This window comes from Capsicum annuum, chromosome 12, assembly GCF_002878395.1.
Source record: "Capsicum annuum cultivar UCD-10X-F1 chromosome 12, UCD10Xv1.1, whole genome shotgun sequence".
NCBI classification, from domain to species: domain Eukaryota; kingdom Viridiplantae; phylum Streptophyta; class Magnoliopsida; order Solanales; family Solanaceae; genus Capsicum; species Capsicum annuum.
In genome coordinates, this window is record NC_061122.1 from 7,580,237 (window position 1) to 7,603,242 (window position 23,006).

General features: G+C 32.6%; 2 protein-coding genes across 3 annotated transcripts; one reads left to right on the plus strand and one right to left on the minus strand.

Annotated features, from left to right (window-relative positions):
* Nucleotides 1–9,137: 9,137 nt before the first annotated feature.
* On the plus strand, nt 9,138–15,054 carry LOC107851890. 2 transcript variants are annotated; one of them, XM_016696981.2, is made up of 15 exons: nt 9,138–9,376; nt 10,598–10,717; nt 11,076–11,111; nt 11,239–11,334; nt 11,497–11,577; nt 11,651–11,769; nt 11,861–11,962; nt 12,078–12,194; nt 12,321–12,389; nt 12,544–12,610; nt 13,263–13,316; nt 13,425–13,511; nt 14,162–14,209; nt 14,349–14,387; nt 14,481–15,054. In XM_016696981.2, exons 1-15 carry the CDS (start codon nt 9,359–9,361, stop codon nt 14,586–14,588), a joined length of 1,161 nt encoding a protein of 386 aa, XP_016552467.1. In that variant the 5' UTR covers nt 9,138–9,358; the 3' UTR covers nt 14,589–15,054. The 2 variants fall into 2 exon arrangements, with proteins under 2 accessions (XP_016552467.1, XP_047256636.1); XM_047400680.1 differs by lacking the exon at nt 14,162–14,209 and having other exon boundaries at nt 9,148–9,376.
* Nucleotides 15,055–18,570: 3,516 nt separating this feature from the next.
* LOC107851665 lies at nt 18,571–20,243 on the minus strand. Its single transcript, XM_016696743.2, has 2 exons — nt 19,880–20,243; nt 18,571–19,173 (listed from the first exon to the last, which is right to left on the minus strand). The coding sequence occupies exons 1-2, from the start codon at nt 19,961–19,963 to the stop codon at nt 18,919–18,921; spliced, it is 339 nt and encodes a 112-aa protein (XP_016552229.1). The 5' UTR covers nt 19,964–20,243; the 3' UTR covers nt 18,571–18,918.
* Between the last annotated feature and the right edge of the window lie 2,763 nt (nt 20,244–23,006).

Consider the following 23,006-nt stretch of genomic DNA (forward strand, 5'->3'; position numbering starts at 1 on the left):
ATTCTAAATCTCTCTAATACTTTATTAATATAGGTTTTCTGAGACAATCCCAACAATCCTTGTGATCTATCTCGAAATATTTCTATCCCAATCACATAAGATGCCTCATTCATATCTTTCATTTCAAAGTTATTAGAGAGATATTTCTTGGTATCATGCAACAAACCAAGATCATTAGTAGCAAGCAAGATGTCATCAACATACAAGACTAATATAATAAACTTACTCCCACTGATCTTCAGATATATACACCGATCAACAGTGTTTTCTTTAATTCTAAAGGTGACAATCATTTCATTAAACTTAAGATACCATTGTCGGGAGGCTTGCTTAAGTCTGTATATTGACTTCTTAAGTTTACACATCATGTGTTCCTTTTCTTTAATAGAAAACCCTTCAAGTTGATTCATATAAACTTCTTCCTCTAAATTTTCATTCAGAAAAGTTGTTTCCACATCCATTTGATATAGCTCTAAGTCATAATGAGCTACCAAGGCCATTATAATTCTGAGTGAATCTTTTCTAGAGACAGGTGAAAATGCCTCTTAATAATCAATGCCATCCTTTTGAGTGAAACCTTTGGCAACAAGTCTGGCCTTGTTACATTCGATGTTGCCAGTTGAGTTGCGTTTGGTCTTAAAGACCCATTTATACGCAACTCTTTTGCAACCTTCGGGTAGTTCAACAAAGTCACAAACTTCATTATGTTCCATAGATTTTAACTCATCTTTCATAGCATTTATCCATTTATCAGAATTATTGCTTTCAATGGCTTATGAAAATGAAACTGGATCATCATCAATTCCCAAGTCAGTTTCTGACTCGTGTAGATATACCAAATAATCATCAGAAATAGCAGATCTTCTTTGTCTTTGAAATCTTCTTGATGCTACTTCTTGTAGTTCATCTACTACAGGCTCATCAATTATGGCTTCATTATGATTAGTAGGAACATTAATTTGTTGTTCTTGTTGATTACTTTGTACAACAGCTTCAAGAACAACAAATTTAAAAGAAGTACAGGATAGAGGAATTTGCACCCTAACTTCTTTAATTTTCACATTACGTGGTTCTTCACTCCCACTAACTTCACCATTCTCAATGAATCTAGCATTTCCAGTTTCAACTATTCTCGCACTATGATTAGGACAGTAAAATCTATACCCTTTTGATTATTCTGTATAACCAATGAAGAAATCACTAATTGTTCTTGAATCCAGTTTCTTTTCTTATGGATTGTATACTCTAACTTCTGTTGGGCAACCCCAAACATGCAGGTGCCTCAAACTAGGTTTCCTACTAGTCCACAGTTCAAAAGATGTCTTTGAAACTGCTTTACTAGGAACCTTATTTAACAAGTAAACAACAGTCCTTAAAGCATACATCCATAATGAAGGAGGTAAAGATGAATTACTTAACATACTCCTAACCATACTCATTAATGTACGATTACACCTTTCTGCCACACCATTTTGTTGTGGTGTGCCAGGCATTGTGTATTGAGCACATATGCCACGTTTTTTGAGGAATTTAGCAAATGGACCTGGGTGTTGTCCACTTTCATCATATCTTCCATAATATTCACCACCCTTATCAGACCTGATTATTTTCACCTTTCTATCTAATTGTCTTTCAACTTCAGTAATAAATACCTCTAAGGCATTAATCGTTTGAGATTTTTCATGCAACAAATAGATATATCCATAACGTGTAAAGTCATCAATAAAAGTGATAAAATATTTTTCTTTATTGAAAGATGTGATATCAAAAGGACCACATATACCAGTATGTATAATTTCAAGGAGATGTGTGCTTCTTGTGGCTCCTTTCTTTGTGTGTTTTGTTTGTTTTCCTTTAATACAATCTACACCAATATTAAGGTCAGTAAAATCTAAAGCTGGAAGAATTTCATTCTTAACTAATCCTTCCAGCCTTTCTTTAGATATGTGACCTAAATTTTTATGTCACAAGTAAGAGGATTGTTCATTCACCAAACTTCGTTTGATTCCAACATTATGATGCAGAGTTAAGAGTGTTTCGACAAATAAATTATCAAAATTCAGTTTGTATAAATTATCACAAAGAGTACCAGTACCAATGAGATAATTATGCTTAAACAAACTAAAACATCCATTACCAAAATTAAAAGAACATCCAGTCTTATCCAACTTAGACAAAGAAACTAAATTTCTCGAAAGAGAAGGAACATAAAAAGTTTTAACTAAATCTAAATGATGCCCAGATCGAGAATCAGATGATAAGTCCCGACAGCTTCAACTAGAGCCTTCACTCTATTCCCCACGTAAACAAATCTTTCATTTTTGTTTATAGTTTGGATTGTAAGGAATTCCTGCATAGTATTAGAAACATGAACAGTACAACTAGAGTCAATCCACCAAGTATTATAAGGAACTTCATTTAAATTTGATTCGAGATATGTAAAAGCACAAGGCTTACTTTTCTTCTCAAACCATGCCTTACATTTCAGGCAATCTTTCTAAAAGTGTCCAGACTTTTCACAGAAATGACACTTTCCATTCTTGTTTCCTTTCTTACGTACTTGAGATGAGGACTCATTAACATTAAGTTGCTTCTGTTGTCCCTTACCATGCTTCTTTCCTTTCTTTTCAGCTCCTTGATGATTTATACCATTAATGGAGTGGGTTCCTTTATTCTTCAGCCTCGTTTCCTCTTGAACTAGCATACCATGCAATTCATGCACGTTCCATTTGTCTTTTATGGTATTGTAGTTCATTTGAAAAGGACCATACTCAGACGGTAATGAGTTGATGATAAACTGCACAAGGAAATTCTGTTCCACTTCCATTCCCAAAGACTTAAGTTTTGCTGCTATGTTTATCATTTCAATGACATACTCATGCATAGTACGTGAACCATCAAACTTCATGGTGGTCAAAGTACCCATTAGTGTCCCAGCAAGAGACTTATCAGAAGTTTGGGAAGACTCTTCCACAAGTTTCAGAAGTTCTTTTGCATTTTTAATTTTGGGAAGCGTAGTCTTAATGTTGCCCGCAATATTCATTCGCATAAACATTAAGCCTAATCTGTTAGACCGATCCCAATGCTTATAATAGGACTTTTCTTCATCACTGCTAGCTTCAGTAATAGCAGTAGGCTTCTCAGAATAAAGTGCAACGTCAAGATCTAAGACCCCAAGATGGAATCTGATTTGTTCGCACCAATCTGAAAAGTTAAGGCCATTAAAAGTCGTAACAGAGGCAGAATGCGAATAAAAAGCAAATGCTGCAAATAGAACATGCTCATTTGTTAATGCTTTAAGTTATGAGATTAAACACATTATCAAATTCAGAAATGGCTTATTTTCTTAAATGTATATTGATGTTCTCCTTTGGGTGAAACATCAACATACAACTTTAAACATAATGATGCTTAGAAGTATATTTAACACAAATTGATATTATTTAATGCATCAATTAATAATATTTATTATCTTTGGATAAATAAATAAAATTAACGATACATCAAAATTATCTCTTTAATAATTATTGATTATAAAAACAAATAATCGACCTTTGGGTGATTCATAAATGTCTTATAATCAAAAACTTCAATTTACCCATAAATGTCATTTTAATTATAAGCATAAAAAATAATGAGTAATTAAATTTTAGTTTAATTGTAAGTTTGAAATTAACTATTCATCAAGGTTCAACCACTTTGGTGATTAACGAATCTCATCTAAATCAATTCAATTATACAATTATTTCTTACATTAATTAATTAGGAAAGGCCAACGACTGCCTGCTGCTTTGATTTAGACAAAAATATGAAACTTGTTCACGGAAAGCAAAAAAAATATGTATTGAGCACAAATCTGGTGATTACATCTATACATATCACTATCATAATCTCTTAATAAATAAATAGTTATTTTGACTTTGTAAAAGATTCCTTCAGTAAGAAGATTTCATTCCATATTTAATGCTCGGGAAAATGCATCATTTCCACCTTAAATTATACTCGAAAAGTCAAAGACACACCTAAACTATTAGAGTGACCTAATACATATTTAAACTATAAAAAAGTGAAACTATTTACCCCTTGAAATGTCATAACCAGATTTTATTTTGAATGTGTATACACGTGTTGACACGTGTCAAACACATATTTTTCACCTTTTTTTTTATTTTTCTCTAAATTAATCACCAACACGCACACACCCTTTCCATCTCCACCACCTCTATCCATCAGCATATATATATATATATATATACACACACACACACTCCAAAATATCATCTCCTTCAATCCTTCTTCTTTTAGTTAAAATCTGAGCAAAGCCCATTTACTGATAAACAAACGAATTCGATCAGATCAAAGCAATCCAAATCCGACAAATAAAATCACTTCAATCCTTTCACTGTTTCACAATCTTCGCCATTTTTTGTGAAATTCTAGAAACCCACAACCCAATTCGATAAAATTTGAGCAAATCATAACCCAGACCGTAAAATGCAAACACAGATCTCAATTCTTGAAAATTCAAGAAACCCACAACTCAGTTCAATAAAACTCAACTAATTTACAATTCAATTCGTAAATGCAAGAAACCCATAACTCAACTTCATAAAATTTGATAAATTTAGAATTCAATTTGCAAAATTCTAGAAACCCACAACACAATTCAGTAAAATGCAAGAAACACAGAATCCAACTCGTGAAATTCAAGATTCCCACATTTCAATTTTGTAAAATTCAAACAACCCACTATCCAATTCGTGAAATTCAAGATACCCATGATCCAATTTTGTAAAATTCAAAAAACCCACAATCTAATTTAAATTAAAATTGAGTAAATTTCGTCTAAATAATACCCAGATTCACAGAGAAATGTCAATTATAAATTGGACAGAACACATCAATATCAAATTAGATTCGTACTGTTTTTTTCTAACAAAATCAAAAGGACATAGCAATAATAACAAATTTCTTCCTACTTGTAATAATAAAGGGAAAAAAATAAAAGGCTACGTGAATTTGTGAATTCATTGATGAATTGAGAGAGGTTGAGAGGAGGTAAGGAATAAGAAATGGAGTTAAGGAAGAAATGAGAAAACAAGAAAGAAGACAGAGATGAAGAGTAAAAAAGGAAAAGGAAAAATAAATTAAAAGACAAAGAAAGAAAATAAAAATTATATAAATATAAATTAAAAACTAATTAAATATAATTGATTGATAAAATGTAATTGAATAATGACACATGTACGTTTTAATAAACTTTTAATTTCCTTTTTCTGCTTTTCATTCTCCTGTAGGAATGTGATATCATATTCTTTGCCAGATCAATTTAGAGGGGTAAATAGTTCACTTTTTTATAGTTTAGGTGTATATTAGGTCACTCCAATAGTTTAGGTGTGTTTTCGACTTGTCGAGTATAGTTTAAGGTAAAAATGAGGCATTTTCCCTTTAATGCTTTATATGCCACTGAAACAAAATTCCACCAGAACCGATTCTCCATAAAAGAACAAAACAACATATTCCTTACACCAATTATGGAATCATTATAAAAGAAAAATTAATGGCATAACAAATTAAAATTAACAGCATTACTGCAACTAGAACGTCTGAGAAATATACAAATTATGAAATCTCTAGTGCATAATAACTTAAACTATACATTGAACATTGTATCACATATTATTAGGGTTCATAAAATTGAAACTACGTATTAATTCAGCGGAAAATTATTAGTCCCATAAACCTTTCTCTGATACTACATGTAAGGATTTAACAGATCGTATGACAAAAATAATCTAATACATAATCCTATCAATTATTTAGGAACGTACAACTACATGACTTTCACATCAATCTAATTACAGTAATTTATGGTCCTATCAATTATTTAGGAACGTAGAACTACATGACTTTCACATCAATCTAATTACAGTAATTTATGGAAGAATACATGCCTGAATTCTCCATTGTTTTGCGGAAGCACAAAAGTTTTTTTTCTCTCTCTCTTAACCTTACGTTTCAGAATAAAATATGATGGAGCTTATTCTAATTTTGGCAGAGAGAGGACCCTTTTATAATACAGGGAATGGTCAGTTATGTTTTCACATCCATCAACGTGATTAGTGGATATAATAATTATCCACTAACAGTCAGTAATTATCCTACTAGAAGTCAGTAATTGTACTACTAACAGATTATTCAGTAGTTTAAGGTAACTTTTTCATACAGATTTAGGATTTAACTTATTCAATTATTATTAAACCAGTAAATAAATTAATTATAAGGGCCATAGAAATTTACAAAACTTACAATTATTTAATTATCAAAACTGTAAACATATAGAAGTTTAATATAAACACGAGGAATAAAATTGGAAGACTGTGAAATCATTCACCATGCAATCTTTCGGATTATGCAAGTTTTAATAAGTGAAGCAAAACAAATAAAATTTTAAGGAATGAGACTATCCCTTTTGGTAATATGCAGTGACTGACTGAGAATTTAGAAGTCGTGGATACATAAAATTAAAGATTCGAACATACATATTGGCGTTCTTGCAATGTGTTTGACCGCTTTGAATGTCAAACGACGATTTTGACAAAGATAATATTTGATGTCTCAATCTCTTTACGATAAAAATAATATGTTATACATATTTTAAATGATACACTTTAGGATTTAGAATATAATAACCTCTAAAAAAACCTAAAGGATTGAACTTGTCTGAAATCATCTGCATTCAAATAAGCGATATACACATATTTTAAAGAATTGCATCTAAATAAGTAATATACATAAATTAATTTAATATAAATATCGGATGCGAGTAATATTAATTTTAGAGGTGAGTGGGACACAAGTGCCAGTAAAAGGAAAACGTGTTAGATCATCCAAGGAAAATGAAACAACGTTCTAGTTGGAGAAAAAATATATTAATATTTGATTTATAGTAATCAATACACTCTCAGTATGTTTGTTAATGTTTTGGATTATTCAAGAATCAAAATCACTACTAATTTTTAGTACTAGTATTTTTGTTTGTTTATCCAATAATAATAGTGTAAAGAATTGTTCGTATTATCAATTTGTGAATTAAGTTATAGACATATATTGATAAAATGTCCCAACTTTTTGACACGAGGAGCATAGTCTTAACGTGTTTAATTATATTAAGTTAGTTATCATTTTCAACAAGTAGTCTAAATAATATGTATTGTTTATCATAATCTTTTTGTTGTAATTATTTTATAAGTGATATATTTTTCTAACTTATTTGATCTGTTGTTAAGAAAATTTATTATATCACCCTTATTATTAATAAGTCATCTAAATATGGGGGAACAAATACTAAAATTTAATCCCTTGGATAAAACAGACAAATAATAATAAATTATTTTTTGATTTTTCAAATTGAACAAGTAAAATTGAACATATTTAGACCAAATTATCTGGGAATCAATTATAATTTTGAAATTATAATTCCTGGATTAACTTATCCCATATATATATATATATATATATATATATATATATATATAAGAGGTGGTATAAAATAATCTCATATTAAATGGGATAAAATGGGATATACCATGATTAAGTTTGGCACAGAGGAGTACTAGATTTATACCATGTTCGTTGATGGCATAAATTTGTCCCCAACCAAACATGCATGTTTCTGTAAATTTAGTACCAAACTTAATCATGACATATTTCACCTTATCTCGTATACCAAACAACCCCTCAATATACTAGACAAATAAAGATGATCGTGTATATTTCACCTTATCCAGCATATCAAACAACCCCTCAATATACCAAAGAAATAAAGATGATGAACGCATATTTCACCTTATCTGTATACCAAACAACCCCTCAATATACTAATTAAACAAATAAAGATGAACGCATATTTCACCTTGTCCTGTATACCAAACAATCCCTCCATATACTAGACAATTAAAGATGAACGTGTATTTCACCTTATCCCGTATACCAAACAATCCCTCCATATACTAGACAATTAAAGATGAACGCGTATTTCACCTTATCCCGCATACAATCCCTCAATATACTAGACAAATAAAGATGAACACGTATTTCACCTTATCCCGCATATGAAATAACCCCTCAACATATTAGACAAATAAAGATGAACACGCGTTTCACGGTGAAATTTTCACCTTAATTAGACGGCATACCAAACAATCCCTCTATATACTGGATAATTAAAGATGAACGTGTATTTCACCTTATCCCACATACTAAACAACCCCTCAATATACTAGACAAATAAAGATGATGAACGCTCATTTCACCTTATCCCTCATATCAAACAACCCCTCAAAATACTAGATATATAAAGATGAACGTGTATTTTACCTTATCCCGCATATCAAACAACCCCTCAATATATTAAACAAATAAAGATGAACGCGGATTTCACCTTATCCCACATAGCAAACAACCCCTCAATATACTAGACAAATAAAGATTCGACATATCAAACAACCCGTCCATATACTAGACAAATAAAGTTGAACGTATATTTCGCCTTATTCCGTATACCAAACAACCCCTCAACATTCCAGACAAATAAAGATGAATGTGTATTTCATTTTATCCCGCATATCAAACAACCCCTCAATATACTAGACAAATAAAAATGAACGCTCATTTCACCTTATCCAGCATACCAAACAACCCCTCTAGAAAAATAAAGACGAACACGCATTTCACCTTATCCCTCGTACCAAACAATCCCTCAATATACTAAACAAATAAAGATGAATGTGTATTTCACCTTATCCCGCATATCAAACAACCCCTTAATATACTAGATAAATAAAGATGAACGCACATTTCACCTTATCCCGCATACCAAACAATCCTTCAATATATACTGGACAAATAAAGATGAACACGAGTACATATTTATTATAAGGGACCATTTTGAATGTAACGTAAAAGATGATAGATGATATTTGTCATTTTTGTGAATATAGGTAGTTGGAAACCGAACAATGTGTTCCACAACGTGCCCCCACTTCCCGTCATGTTCATAATTGACTTAGTTTCCCCTACACATTTTCCCATCTATATATTCTCTCTCTAACAATATTACCCTTTTTCTTCTTCTAACAATTTTTTGTTTAGACAAAAAAAAAAAAAAAAAAAAAAAACAAGAAAGGAAAAAGTGAGAAATCTTTTTTTTCTTGTCAAATATATATATATATATAAAGAAGGTTGAATCTTGAAGAATAACCTTTTTTCATTTGGCTTCTAAAATGCTTTCTTTATTACTTTAAAAAAAGTTGACATGATGAAGCCATTTGCAAGTTAATTATTCTTATTTATTTGAATGAACATGAAGCCATTTGTAAGTTTTTTTTTCCCTTCTTTTTTATATATTTCAATGTATTTGCATGTAAGGGGTCTAGCGAAAACAGTTTATTTAATTTACGTTCACGGGGTAAGGATAAGAATCCATACCTGTGGGATTATATTGATAGTTTATGTTGTTGTTGTATTTGCATGTGCTTAGCATTGATCAATAGTTAAGGTCATGCAATGTTGTTTGCATATAGGATTTAGATTTGAAAGGTTTAATATTCTTATGATCAAAATATTTGTACTACTGAAATTATAGGTTCTGAAATTTAATGTTTGTAAACAAACTTAGCATTTTTCATATATAATATATTACATTTTTATGTCGAAAATGCTAGATTCAGTTGAAACCGCTTGGCAGTGGTGAAGCCATGATTTTGACTAAGAGGGGGTAAACATACGAAGAAGCCAAAGAATTCAAAGCTATTTATATTTTATACATTAAAAAAAAAAAAGCTTCCCGCCCATGTCAGATCCTTCAAAAATACACTACTTTTGGAGGATCCAACATGCACCTGACAACATTTTTGAAGAGTCTAAGCAACATAACGCGATCCAAGACTTTTGTAATGGACAATTAGTTGTGGGGAGGCCAGTTCTTGTGTCCTGTTCTTTCCTTAAAACTTCCATTTTGTAGTGTTATAGGAGGTGATTAGGCATGATGTGGAGTAGTTAGGTTATGGAGGACATGACCCTTGATAGAAAGGTGTGGAGGATGCGGATTAGGGTAAAGGGTTAGGGGTAGGTGTGCGTCGGTAACAGTAGGGAAGAGTATTGTGTTTGTGTCTGGAGTCTCTTGTTCGTGGTGGATGAGTGATGTCTATGATTTCGAATAGATAATTTATCGTATTATCTTGTGGCTGTATTGTTTCTCGTATTAGCTAGCAGTGTTAGTTTATTTTGCATATTGTATTAGCTTATATGCATTTATGTTTTGTGTTTGTTATACTGTTATCGGTCCTGAGCCGGGGGTCTATCGGAAACAGCCTCTCTACTTCACCCGAGGCAGTGGTATGGTCTACATACACTCTACCCTTTCCAGACCCACTATGTGGGAATACACTGGGTATGTTATTGTTGTTGTTGTTGTATTATATTGTCTTATGAAGAAGGAGATCCTTTGTTCTGAGAACTTTAAGTAAAAAAGTAGCTTGTTGTTTGCAATGTTCAGTTCAATGTGTAAAATGAGACTCTTTGTTGGTGTTTTTAGGTGTCACTACTCAAAGATCAAAAAATCAGGAGGTCATGTATCTGCGCGGTCTTTCCTGCAGTTTCGTTTTTGTGTCTGATTCTCTTGTTAGGGAGTGGCTTTACAGAAAATCATAAAGAGGTACATGTCATATTCTCTTGATCTCTTGGACATGCATATTTGGTTGAAGTTGAAGTTGAAAAAGAGTACTCTTTTGTTTGTGTTTAGACATGAATCGCTTGGAAAAAGGTGAAGTTTTGCGAGTAAAAACTATGATTTTACTTGAAAAAGTTGAAATAGTGAACAAAATGGTAGAACAAACATCAATTGCATATAAAATGTATGTCCATAACGCTTCTAAGCGATAACAATCTGTTCTAACTTTATAGTGTCTGACTTACTTACAAAACAAACTTGGTGTACTTTTCGAGTTTTGGTAAATTGTTGCACAAAATGATGCACAATGGGAATCGATAATCATATGAACTCTACTGTGCAGAAAAGTTTGCTGTGGAAAGTGCGAAGATCATGTCAGGTTTGTTCTTCTTAGCATTGAAATGTTATCAACTAGTCCCTATTAATTCATGAGTTTTGCACTATTCGTTGGTTTCTGAGTAACTTGATATATTCATCGCATAAATAATTTGTGTCATCCGTTTTAGAATCAATGCAGGCCTGATGGAAGTGAGACATTACCTGAAGGTATTATCGCGAAGACTTCTAACTTGGAAAGACGGCCTTTATGGGGTTATCCAAAGGTTAATTTCATGTCCATCTTTCGATGTTCCTCATGAATTCTACGATGCAGAGTTGAATTTTATGTAGCTCGAGAATATAACACTGACATTGTCCTGATATCGATTTTTCAGCAGCGCGAACAGCCACTAACATGTTTTTACTTTTTAATTGTGATTTAGCAGAAAAGAAAGCCTTCAAAATACCTGTTTGCTGCAGCTGTTGGGATAAAGCAAAAGGAAACAGTAAACGAGATGGTACAAAAGGTGAGCGTTTAAATGACTTGCATACTTTATGACATACAGTTACCATAAGTTCACTCATTGAATTAGTTCGCAGTTTCTATCAAGTGATTTTGTGGTGATGCTTTTTCACTACGATGGTAATGTCGATGGATGGAGGAGTTTTAACTGGAGTAACAGTGTAATACACATCTCAGCTTTGAACCAAACGAAATGGTACAGTTTCTATGCTTGCTTTAGTAGCGTAGAACATCTTATGCTTGCACGAAACTCTCTTTGACATCTTCGACTGTCATGAAAATAACAGGTGGTTCGCAAAAAGATTCTTACATCCAGATATCGTTGCTGAGTACAGTTATATCTTCCTCTGGGATGAAGATATCGGAGTAGAAAATTTCAACCCAGAACGGTATGTGGAATTTGGTATATACTCAAGAATATAGGAGATGGTAGAGTACTATCTGAACTATTTTGCTGGAGCCATTTACGGTATTTACTTAACCTGACCTGCATTATCCTTGTAGATACATATCTATTGTGAAAGACGAAGGTCTGGAGATTTCACAACCAGCACTAGATGTTGGAAAATCGGAGGTGCATCATCAGATTACTGCTCGCGGGAGGAGATCACGAGTGCATAGGTTTTCATTGACAATTTTCTGTCTTAATATGCTCTTTCATATGTTTCTTATTTCATTTTGAGTGTACAAGAGTTGTTAGATATTGCGATGTTGGAATGAATTGATTTTTAACGCGTTACATTGCAGAAGGACTTATAAGGCTGGCGATACTAACACTCGGTGTGACTATACCAGTACGGCTCCTCCTTGTACAGGGTAAATTTTGTTTTATGCCGCTCGCGTATCTCTTCATGGGAAATAAGTAGGAACATAAATTGGAATTGTTACAGCAACAACCTCCCATCTCTGCATGAAAAAGGTAGAAACTCAGTTACTTTACGGAAGTCATAAGGACTCTCGGATATTGCAGGTGGATAGAAGTAATGGCTCCTGTGTTTTCCCACACTGCCTGGCGCTGCGTCTGGTATATGATCCAGGTTTTTCCTTTTAGAAATGCTGTATTGTTGCTAGTAGTTACATATGCCGCGCTATATCTGCATTACATATATTTGAAAGTTAAAGTTAGTCTTTGATAAAGAGATATATAGTCTTCCCTGATTTATCTTATCAAGGTAGATAATATCAAGTGCTGAAATCATTCAATGTATCAAGGTAGATATTATCAAGTGCTGAAATCATTCAATCATTCAGTCATTCAGTCATTTTCACTGGGCATAACACGTAAATAAACACTCAAACTTGGCCTCAATTGTCAAGTTAATGCTCAAACTTCGTGTATACACATCTAGACACCTAAGCGCATCTCCATTGTATCAATTGAACACTCCAACTTACAAAATGATCATCTAGATACCTCCAAAATCTATGTGTCACGTCAGCGTTAAGTGAATACGAGACACAATAGGGATGAGTTGGGAGTCTAGATGTGCACTTTCAAAGTTGAAGTTCTTATTTGTCAATTGATGCCAAGTTTGAGTGTTTGTTAATGTATTAGGCCTTTTCACTGGCTGACGACTTCACCTTAATCGTTGTTCTAATCTGCTGTTTAGTTCAGTTCATCAGGCATAACTGCATATTCATCTGTAATAAGATAATCAATCCTTACTCTTATTCCTTCTTGTTTCACAGAATGACTTGATCCATGCTTGGGGTTTGGACATTCAGCTTGGTTACTGCGCACAGGTAGTTCTTGATTTGGGACACGACATTAAATTTTCTTTTGTTAAAGCGATAGCTCGCTTATGTTACAGTCATGAGGTGCTGATGCTCCTTGGTTCATTTTTGTGATAGGGAGACCGAACTCAAAATATTGGAGTTGTCGATGCTGAATACATTGTTCATTATGGTCTTCCAACACTAGGAGAACCTGAAAAGAAGGTAAACTACGAACACTAACAAAACAAGCACATAAAAATGCTTAAAATGAACTTTGAAAACTGCAACAGACACACTAAAAAATTATTTGCAAACCAATAATGAAGCAGTCGCATTAACTTGATGTTCACACCTGATCGACACTCTGTACTAACACAATCGCTCCATTAAGTCGACTGTTAACACAATGCTTTTTCCTTCAACATGATATTTCCTTTTGTAGTTTCCTGTAAAAAAAAATTTAGCAATAGGCAACAGCAAAGTTTCCTTTCTATGTGTAACCTGTTATGCTTGTGGTCCGCACTTATCGCATTCTTTTGAGTCATGTTACGGATTTTTAAATTGTCGCTTCTTATTTGTAAAGAAGGCAGCCCAGTGCACTACAACTCCTGCTATGTATGTGGTCCAGGAAAGGGACGGACCACAAGGTCTATTGTACACAGCCTTACCTTGCATTTCTGCAAGAGGCTGTTTCCACGGCTTGAACCTGTGATCTCCTAATCACATGACAGCAACTTTACTAGCTACTCCAGGGCTCCCCTTCAGTCATTTCTTATTTGTCAAACAACTAATTTTCCTGGGATTTATGCATTTAGTGAACTTGCTGCTCCTCTTCAATTTCTACCTTATTCATGTTGATGTCAATCATGCAGAAGAATTTGACAGTGGGTGAAGAGAACATCACAACCCTTGGAAAAGAAGTATGTGTTAGTAAACTTATCCAGTGATGATATGTATATTAGAAATATTCGATAGCTTACCTATCGCGTCCACCATATTAGATGTGTTTACTTATGAGCTTTCACGCGTTTTTTCTATAAATTATTTTCACGGATGCAGGTACCATCACAAACCAGCACTCTCAATTTCAGAGTGGAGGTATGCTTCTAGTTGGCCTTAGAGTAGCATACGCTTGACTCTTTCTATGTTCATTCAGAATCGCGAACCAGTTTTGTATGTGAGTTTCTTCAGGTGAGAAGACAATCCTACAACGAATACAAGGTCTTCAAAAGACGATGGAAGAGGGCAGTCGAGGAGGACACATGTTGGGCGGATCCCTATGCAAAGCCGGAGAAGTAAAGCATTGCTCTACATGGACTTCCAGTGGATCAGGTTCGCGTAGAGGTGGCAAATTCAACTCATTTCTTAGTAACTCAACCTTGTTTTGACCCGCTCAAACTTGACCCAACCGGACCATTTTCCACGTATAGATTCTTGAAAAGAATGAAATGAGCGCGTATGCTGCAGATTCAAGAAACTGAGATAGGCAAAGTTTTCGCCTTAACGGAAGGAAGGGCCTCAGATTTGAGAGTATACAGTTTACAGAATCAAATATATATCATATGATCATAAAAAATGTAAAGTGAAAGAATTTAAATTATAGAATATCAAAATTGTACAGTTCCTATAAAGTTGCAATATTGATAGATAAATATACTACTCAAAAACTTGAAGTTGGAAGTGATAAAAATTGTGAAGTATACATGTGTATAACCAAGTAGTGGATGTTACACATTTTTTTGAGCAATATACTTGATCGAACCAAGCCTCTGCAATTTCAGAATCTCCCTGTTGAATGGCCTGTTCTCCCCGGCCGGAATTTGGGTAAGTTTTACCCTTTTAATGATGTCTAGCATGTTTTTCTTTTTGTTTGAAAAGTTATACGGTTATTACGAAAATATTATATAGCAAAAAGGAACAGAAGTATTCGTTTGCTATACGAAGTATCTTAATTTTAACCAAAATTTGTACTTCTAGTTCCTTTGTGAAGAAAATATGTTATTTGCGGATAATGTAGAGTGGTATATAATACAAGCCTGATATAATACGTAAAAAAAAATAAGTGGTGAACCGATTCATAACTGTTATAAATTTGTGAATATTCACTAGCAAAGGAATCAAAAAATGGATTTTAATTAATTAAAATTAAATGTTTTTATTGAGATTTTATAGAAATTAAAAAATTTCAATGATTGAGGGAATCAATATTCTTGTTGGCCCTTATATAAAAGGTAAAGAGTACAAAAATTTCAAACAGAAAAGCACATGTTTCTTTTGACTTACATTTCTATTTAATCCAAAATAATACACATATGGTCCTTTTTTTGAAAAAAAAAAAATATTTTTCCCACTTGTTTGCTCTAATTTGGTAACATATTTTCCTTTTAACCCTAGACTCATAGTAGTATTTTAGCATTGTACATTTTTCTCCAACCTATTAGTCCTATTAAGCTTTTTGAAAATATTCAATTAATGTCATTTAATGCCCTCTTTTCCAATGTAATGACCCTCAAAAAAATCTTTATAATTTCTTACTCCTCACCCAAAAAAAGAAAAGGAAAGAAGACAAAAACACCATAGGTTAGTCTAGGGGTGTGCATGATTGATTCAATTTGATTTTATGTATTATTGGTTCGGTTTATTGATTTAATTTTTAAATATGTTAAATCAATAATTAAATTAATAAAATATCTTTTATCGATTTTCGATTTATCCGTTTTTAGCCCTTTACAGTTCAATTTTCGATTTTAACCGGTAAGAAAATAATCATCAAATAAAAAAAGTAGTAACTAACATGAAAAGAAACCAATCTTAACTGCTAATCAAAATCTTACCTAATTTATTTTAATTTACAAGAATCTTTATATATATATATATATATATATATATATGTATGTATAGGTGTAAAATTTTGATATATTCTTATTGAATTATCGATTTATCTAATAACCCAATAAGAAAAAAGTAAAATCGAACCAATAACCCAATAAAAAAAAATTATAAAATCATTAAAAACACATTATCCAATAACAAAAAATCAATAGTATCTTGATCAATTCGATTTATTAATCGATTTAATTTTTACACACCCTCATTACTAGTATACATTTAAGTCCATTATCTTCTCTTTGATGGGAAGACAATCACTTATTCAAATCAATTTTCTTTTTACCATTTATTTAATTCATTTGATATCTAAAACTAATTCAAATTTGCACACATAGAGGAAAGACTTTTTTATCAAGAATTTCTTCATTTTTAAGGGTTGAACTTTGAACCTCGAACCTCTGGCTAAGGATAAAAGAATTTTATTCATATCGTGTAAGGTCTACTAAAAAGAAAAACACTTCCGATTAAGAATTTCTCCGTTCTCAAGATTCGAACTTGAACTTGTGATTAAAAATTTAAAAAATATTAATTCATCCCACCACATTTATTGTTGATTAAAAATACACTTCAATTATGCAAATGGAGAAAATACAAATCTTCTTACTTTGTCCCAAGGAAGGACATGTCACATGGGTTTCCAAAAAATAATTGTCTTAAATTCAAGGTCAATTAGATTCCATACACACAGTAGATTCAGATTTGGATGGTCAATACAAGTCCCCTACCCATTCACATTCTTTTTCACTCACAAGCATAGTTAGCGTAATCAAAAATATCATGTCGGATCCTTAAAAAATAGTGTGTTTCAGAGAATCTGGTATGAGTGCAGCAACATCTTGAAGAGTCTGAGTAACATAACTAATAGTAGGAGGAAGCACATATCCTGAAGGACAATCAGAGGCGAGGTCAAGATTCCAACTAAGGGGATTCAAAGTTTGAAGAAAAACTAGCTGAAGGGGTTCAACATCTAATATATATATGAACATAAAAAATAATGTCATGCACAAATAGTAGTATAAATTTTCGCCGAAGGGTTCATCCGAACCACCTTGTCAAAAGCTGACTCCGCCCCTGAGAACAATCAAGATGCACACAAACTGACTCGACTCGAAGATGACACCATTGTTCTTTTTGAAAAAAGGACTGTTAAATGTGCACACCACATGCTTATTTACCATCTATTATGTGTTAGTCCTATAATATATACACTACTTCCTTTTCTTCTTGAGGAAAGGTGAATTTGACACAAGTCATAATTCACAACTCTAAATAGGTGATCACAAGAGTCAAAACTTAAGTTGTGCGGACTCTTATTTTTTATGCCGCACCCATGTCAAATTCTTCAAAAATACACTAATTTTGGCGAATCCGACATGCATCCAAAGACATTTTTGAGGAGTTTGAGCAACAAAGGTCAAAACAGTTGTGCATTTGGGTAACAAATACAACTAAGTTGATATCGGCTGCATGAATCCTCACTGATCATGTCGCTCATTAACTCACCAAATACTAGAAGTTTTCTGTATTTTCTACTGGCATATAATCTCCAATAGGACTAAAAGACTCCTAGAAAATACATGACAAACTTATAAATGCAATGGACATAAAATCTACTACTCAACAATTGAACAATAGTGTATTATTATGGTAGCTCAATTTAACTACCCGACCCAACTTCCACCCACCATAATTGTTAAAGTTTGCTTACATTGACAACAACCCCATTCATTCTCTTTTCCATAAGCAATAAAAGCCCACATCTAATTTCTTTATTGCTTAAGGGTAAGTGAAAGCTCCTCTCCCAAACTTTCCCCTTCTTTCCCTTAATACATAATAGGGACTTGTGGGGGCTGCTTCATTTGTCAAAGAGTGAACCAATATCACATGAAGACCCTCTCAACATCAACAATAAACAACAATTGTCCTACTCTTAAATAATAAATTCAGTACACCTCCATTGACTAGCTGTTATGACAGCGGCCGGTCCGGTGCACTAAGCTCCCGCTATTCATCTAACCTTGCATTTCTGCAAGAGACTGTTTCCACATCTCGAATCCCGTAACCTCCTAATCACATGACAACAAGGCTCTCCTACCAACTAGCTGTTATGACAACAAGAGGAAAATTCAATCTTAGGTTGAGTGTTGAAACTATCATTTTCTCATTATAATAAGGTTATCCATACAGTACACAATTAATTAATGACCAAAAACATTGAGACAATAAACATAAGTTTAGTGACAGTAATGAATACCTCAGTAGACATCCTCACTAAGCAAACAATATTTTTATAATGACACACACTATCAACATCAATAAAATATATACTAACAAGATCACTCAATAAACAACTTCAGTAAACTTCATTAAGATAAAGAGACAGAGAGAGAGAAACACTTAATGGATAAATGTATTATACTTCAATCTGAAAGTAGTACTTCATCCAAGTTTTTTGCTACTTAGAAAAAGAATCACATTTTCTTCAATACTGAAAGAGTAAAAACTAACACTACTGCTAGGGGCACAAATCCCATCATGAAGTAGCAAAAGATTACCTGGAAATAGCTGTCCTTCAAACAATTATAAACAAATCAAATCTAAGAACAGATATTCCTCTCCCCTTTCAGACTCACGGTAAACACAAATCACATACCAAAAAAAGATCTAATTTGACTTACAACTTTCCTTCCCTTCTTTTCTATTATAGAAAGAGAGATACTTTTTTTGATATCTTGTGGATTTAGTAATGGCATCCAAAGCAATTACAAGTTTTGGGAGTGAAAGAACAGTAACCAAAAGGCCTGTTTGGTATGTTGCAATTGATAGCATAGCAACAAGGTGTAGGCAAACATACTGCTTTTGCCCCACCACAGCAAGTGCAAAGTGCACAAATCTGAAAACTCCCTAGCTTCCTCCGTGTGTTATTCAGCATCATCATCATCATTTTCTCTGCCTTCACTGGCTCAATTAGAGGCACCATCTCAGACCCTTTTGCCTACACAAGCAAAATCATATTTCAATATTCCATAAAAACTCAGTCTTTATAGATAACATCTCATACACTTTTGCCTACAGAAGCAAAATATAGCTCAATATTCCACAAAAACTCAAATCTTTATGGTCACCATCTCAGAACCTTTTGCCTACAGAAGCAAAATACAACTAAACATTTCATAAAAACTCCATCTTTATAGACACCCTTTTGTCTACAGAAGCAAATATAACTCAAACATTCCATAACAATTCAATCTTTATGGACACCCTTTTGCCTACAGAAGCAAAATATAGCTCAATGTTCCACAAAAAATCAATATTTATAGTGACCCTTTTGCCTAAAAATATAGCTCATTATTCCATAAAAACTCAATCTTTATAAACACAATCTCAAACCCTTTTGCCTACAGAAGCAAAATATACCTCAATATTCCATAAAAATCCAATCTTTCTAGAGACCCTTTTGCCTACAGAAGCAAAATATAGCTCAATATTTCATAAAAATTCAATCTTTATAGGCACCAAGTATTGCTCAAAGGTCCATAAAAGTTCAACCTTTATAGTCACAATCCCACACCCTTTTGCCTATATGACCAAATTTAGCTCAAACACACCATAAAAATTCAATTTTTACACCAACAACTTTGATAAGATCTATCAAGAAACACTATTAAGAAAGAACAAATGACTAAAAAAAGATTACTTACTTGGGAAATTGGAGCACCAAGAAAACTCATAAATAAAACAAAGAACATAAAGGGGAATAGAACCCCACTAACACTAACAGACATCTTTGTGCTATATTCCTCACAATTTTTTAATAAAGAAAAGAAAATGTAGTAATCAAGAAGGATGATTCTTGATCTTTAAGCAAAGAGGGATTTCACATAAATAAAGTAGTTAGGAAGAAGAACAAGTGGGGAAATGGATTAATGGCAATGAACTGTCAAGAAAGAGTTAAAATTAGGAGATGGGAAAAAGGCAAAAAAGGAAAATTGGAGAGTTCGGGAGAAGGAAAGAAAGTGAAATGAGTGGTTTGGTTGGCGTCACAGGCAGCATTAGTAGTGAGTAGTGTAGTGGGTGTATATGTATGCATCTTTTTTTCACTTTTACTTATTATCTTTTTTCTTTTCAAGGTCAAATTATATAAACTTTCATCAATCTGTTAAGAAGTATAATTTAATCTTTTAAATTTAAAATTTAAATTATTTAAAACTATATAAAAAAATGTTATAAATTGCAATCATTTGTATATTAATATAATAAAAAAATATAAATTAAAATATTAATTAAAGTTCATATTGTTTGACCTCGAGAAGCCAAATGATGACAAGTAAGCAAATGGAGGGAGTGTACATATATAGGGGTATAGGTAGTTTGGATTGATTTAGTTTTTCGTCAAGAAATTATGAAATCAATTATGTCGATTTATTAAATTAATATAAAGATGGGCTTTTGGTTGTGATTTTAGTAGGTTATTGTGATTTTTTTGATTTCTTCGATAGTTATATAATTAGATTGTAAGTGAAAGTGTAATTTAATTATACAAATTTTGAAGGAAAAAAACAATCAAATCAAGAAACTATTCATAAATTCAATACATACAAAGCAATCATAGTGCATTAACACTTATGCCAAGAAATATTGTAGGTAGAAAATCAAATAGAAACTTCTCAAAAAATATTTTGGGGGTGTTTGAAAATGGAAAAGGAAAATTAGTGGTTTGGTTGGGGTCACATTTAGCATTAGTAGTATAGTAGGGAAGTCACAGGCATAGCAGTGACTATGTGAGTGTAATTATGTTGGTCATTATTGGCCTCTTACCTATTTTTGAAGAATAAGTTTCTCATGACAGATGACTCATTTGTATTGGATAAATAAAAAAGTTTTCCCAAACTTTCTAAGGTCCCGTTTGGCCATAAAAAATTTTCCCTTTTTTTCAAGAAAAAAAATCAGAATTGGAAATTGTGGTATTTGGCTATGAAAATTCGAAAAAAAAAATCTGAAAAGGAAAAGCAGGTTTTTGGTGTTTTCACAATTTTTCAACTCCAATTCTAACTTTTATTATTATTACATATAACCTCAATCTTGTAAATTTTTACATAAAACTCTTCTTAACTACCAACAAACATGCGATTGTTTCCCCCAGTTGTGGCTGTCTTTTTGATACCCCAAACAACTTATCCTTCTGTTTTGGTTTGCTTAATGAGATTGATAAAGGATTGAATTTCCAATTGTATTATCCAATTGTAATATTTTAATGCAGGAACGAGGAATGAACATGCTTAGTGGCAAGACTATCTCAACACTTTGTTCAGTATAATGGACTGTTATGGTGCTACACACTTTTAAGCAATGGGACAAATTAGCTTGTTTCATGACATTTTTGACAATCATTTTTACATTTGTTCTCGAGTGCTATTTTTTTCGTTAACACAAATTTGATTCGAGAAATGGAAGTGTCTCTATAAATAAGAATCACTTGTATGTTAGTTAGTAAATTTTAGTTGGGTGATTTTCATAGTTTGTAAAAGTTGGGGCATAAAATCATATTTAAAAAAAATTCAAAAGTCAAAAAAAAAAAAATCAAAAAAGACATGGTCAAACACAACTCCAACTCCACTTTCAACTCCAACTCCAGAAAATTTTAGTTTTCATGGCCAAACAGCTACTGAGTAAAGCATTCAGTACTTCTCAATTATCATCAAATTTGTTATGGTACATTTTAATTTTGCATGATCTTTTTACCTCTGAACTAAATTTTAGCACAGTTTTGTCAACTTTTTTAGCTAGCGTGACACTTTTTGTCAATCTTTTTAGCTTACGTGGCACCTTTGACGTGGGCTTCATTTTATATAATAAAGGTGTCACGTCAGCACAAAAATACGTTAAAATTGAGTTCAAAAAGGTAATAAGACCCCTATGAAGTTGAAGTGTGTCGTAGCAATTTTGACCATAGTTCAGAAGGTGCTGAATGCTTATCTCAAACTTAATCAAGTGAATATCTTTACAAATAAATTTTACCCAACTCAACTATAAAAGTTAATTTACGAAGGAAAGATTTTCAAAGCCATTAAGCAAATTACCAGCTCATTCTCTTATAATTCATTTGAACACTCCCTTCATGACAAAATCTAACTAAAGCATGGATCGAGAGCTCAAAACAGACGTCTAAGTCCAACTGGAGTGTAGACTGGGAGCTCAAAGAGAACAGATATGATTCTATACCATGAAAAATTAGACATATGAGCCTAACTTATAAAGAGATGATTGTTCAACTCATGATAACCAAACCACTTGTCTATCTCCCAACTGATGGGGGACTTTAACCCACCGTAAAAATTCCCTTCACGCTCAGGTCCAACAAGAGCATGGATCAGAAGCTCAAATGGGAATGAACCTGACTTTGATACAATATAAAATATGATGTGTGAGTTTAACTAAACCTTAAGAATTAGCTCATGAAGGCAAAATTGTCAAGTCCGTACAAGCAAAAACATTTTTGATAAAATATACTTGGGCATCTGACCTTGAAAATATTTTTTTTTCCGATGTTAAATTTCGAAAAAGGTGTTTGGCTATAAAATTTTGAAAAAAAATTCAGAATTCAACTTAGTAAAACTTATTTTCACTCCAATTTACTCTCAAAAATTCAAAAACAACTTCAATTTATCTTCATGGTCAAACACAACTTCAACTTCAATTTAATTTTCATGGCCAATCACATACTTATTTAATCTCAAAAAAATTTAATCAAACGCCTTATGTTTTTTTTTTTTAAAATAAACACTTTTAAACTTTCATATATTTCGCCATCCAAACAGGCTATTAATC

What these genes read in the sequence shown, in the direction of transcription:
- LOC107851890 (XM_016696981.2), top strand. An exon ending in GCTTTGAACCAAACGAAATG is followed by an intron (nt 11,770 to 11,860) that starts GTACAGTTTCTA and finishes TGAAAATAACAG; the next exon opens with GTGGTTCGCAAAAAGATTCT. An exon ending in AGCTTGGTTACTGCGCACAG is followed by an intron (nt 13,317 to 13,424) that starts GTAGTTCTTGAT and finishes TTTTTGTGATAG; the next exon opens with GGAGACCGAACTCAAAATAT.
- LOC107851665 (XM_016696743.2), bottom strand. Translation starts at nt 19,963, where the DNA reads ATGTCTGTTAGTGTTAGTGGGGTTCTATTCCCCTTTATGTTCTTTGTT. An exon ending in TTGGTGCTCCAATTTCCCAA is followed by an intron (nt 19,174 to 19,879) that starts GTAAGTAATCTT and finishes TTGCTTGTGTAG; the next exon opens with GCAAAAGGGTCTGAGATGGT.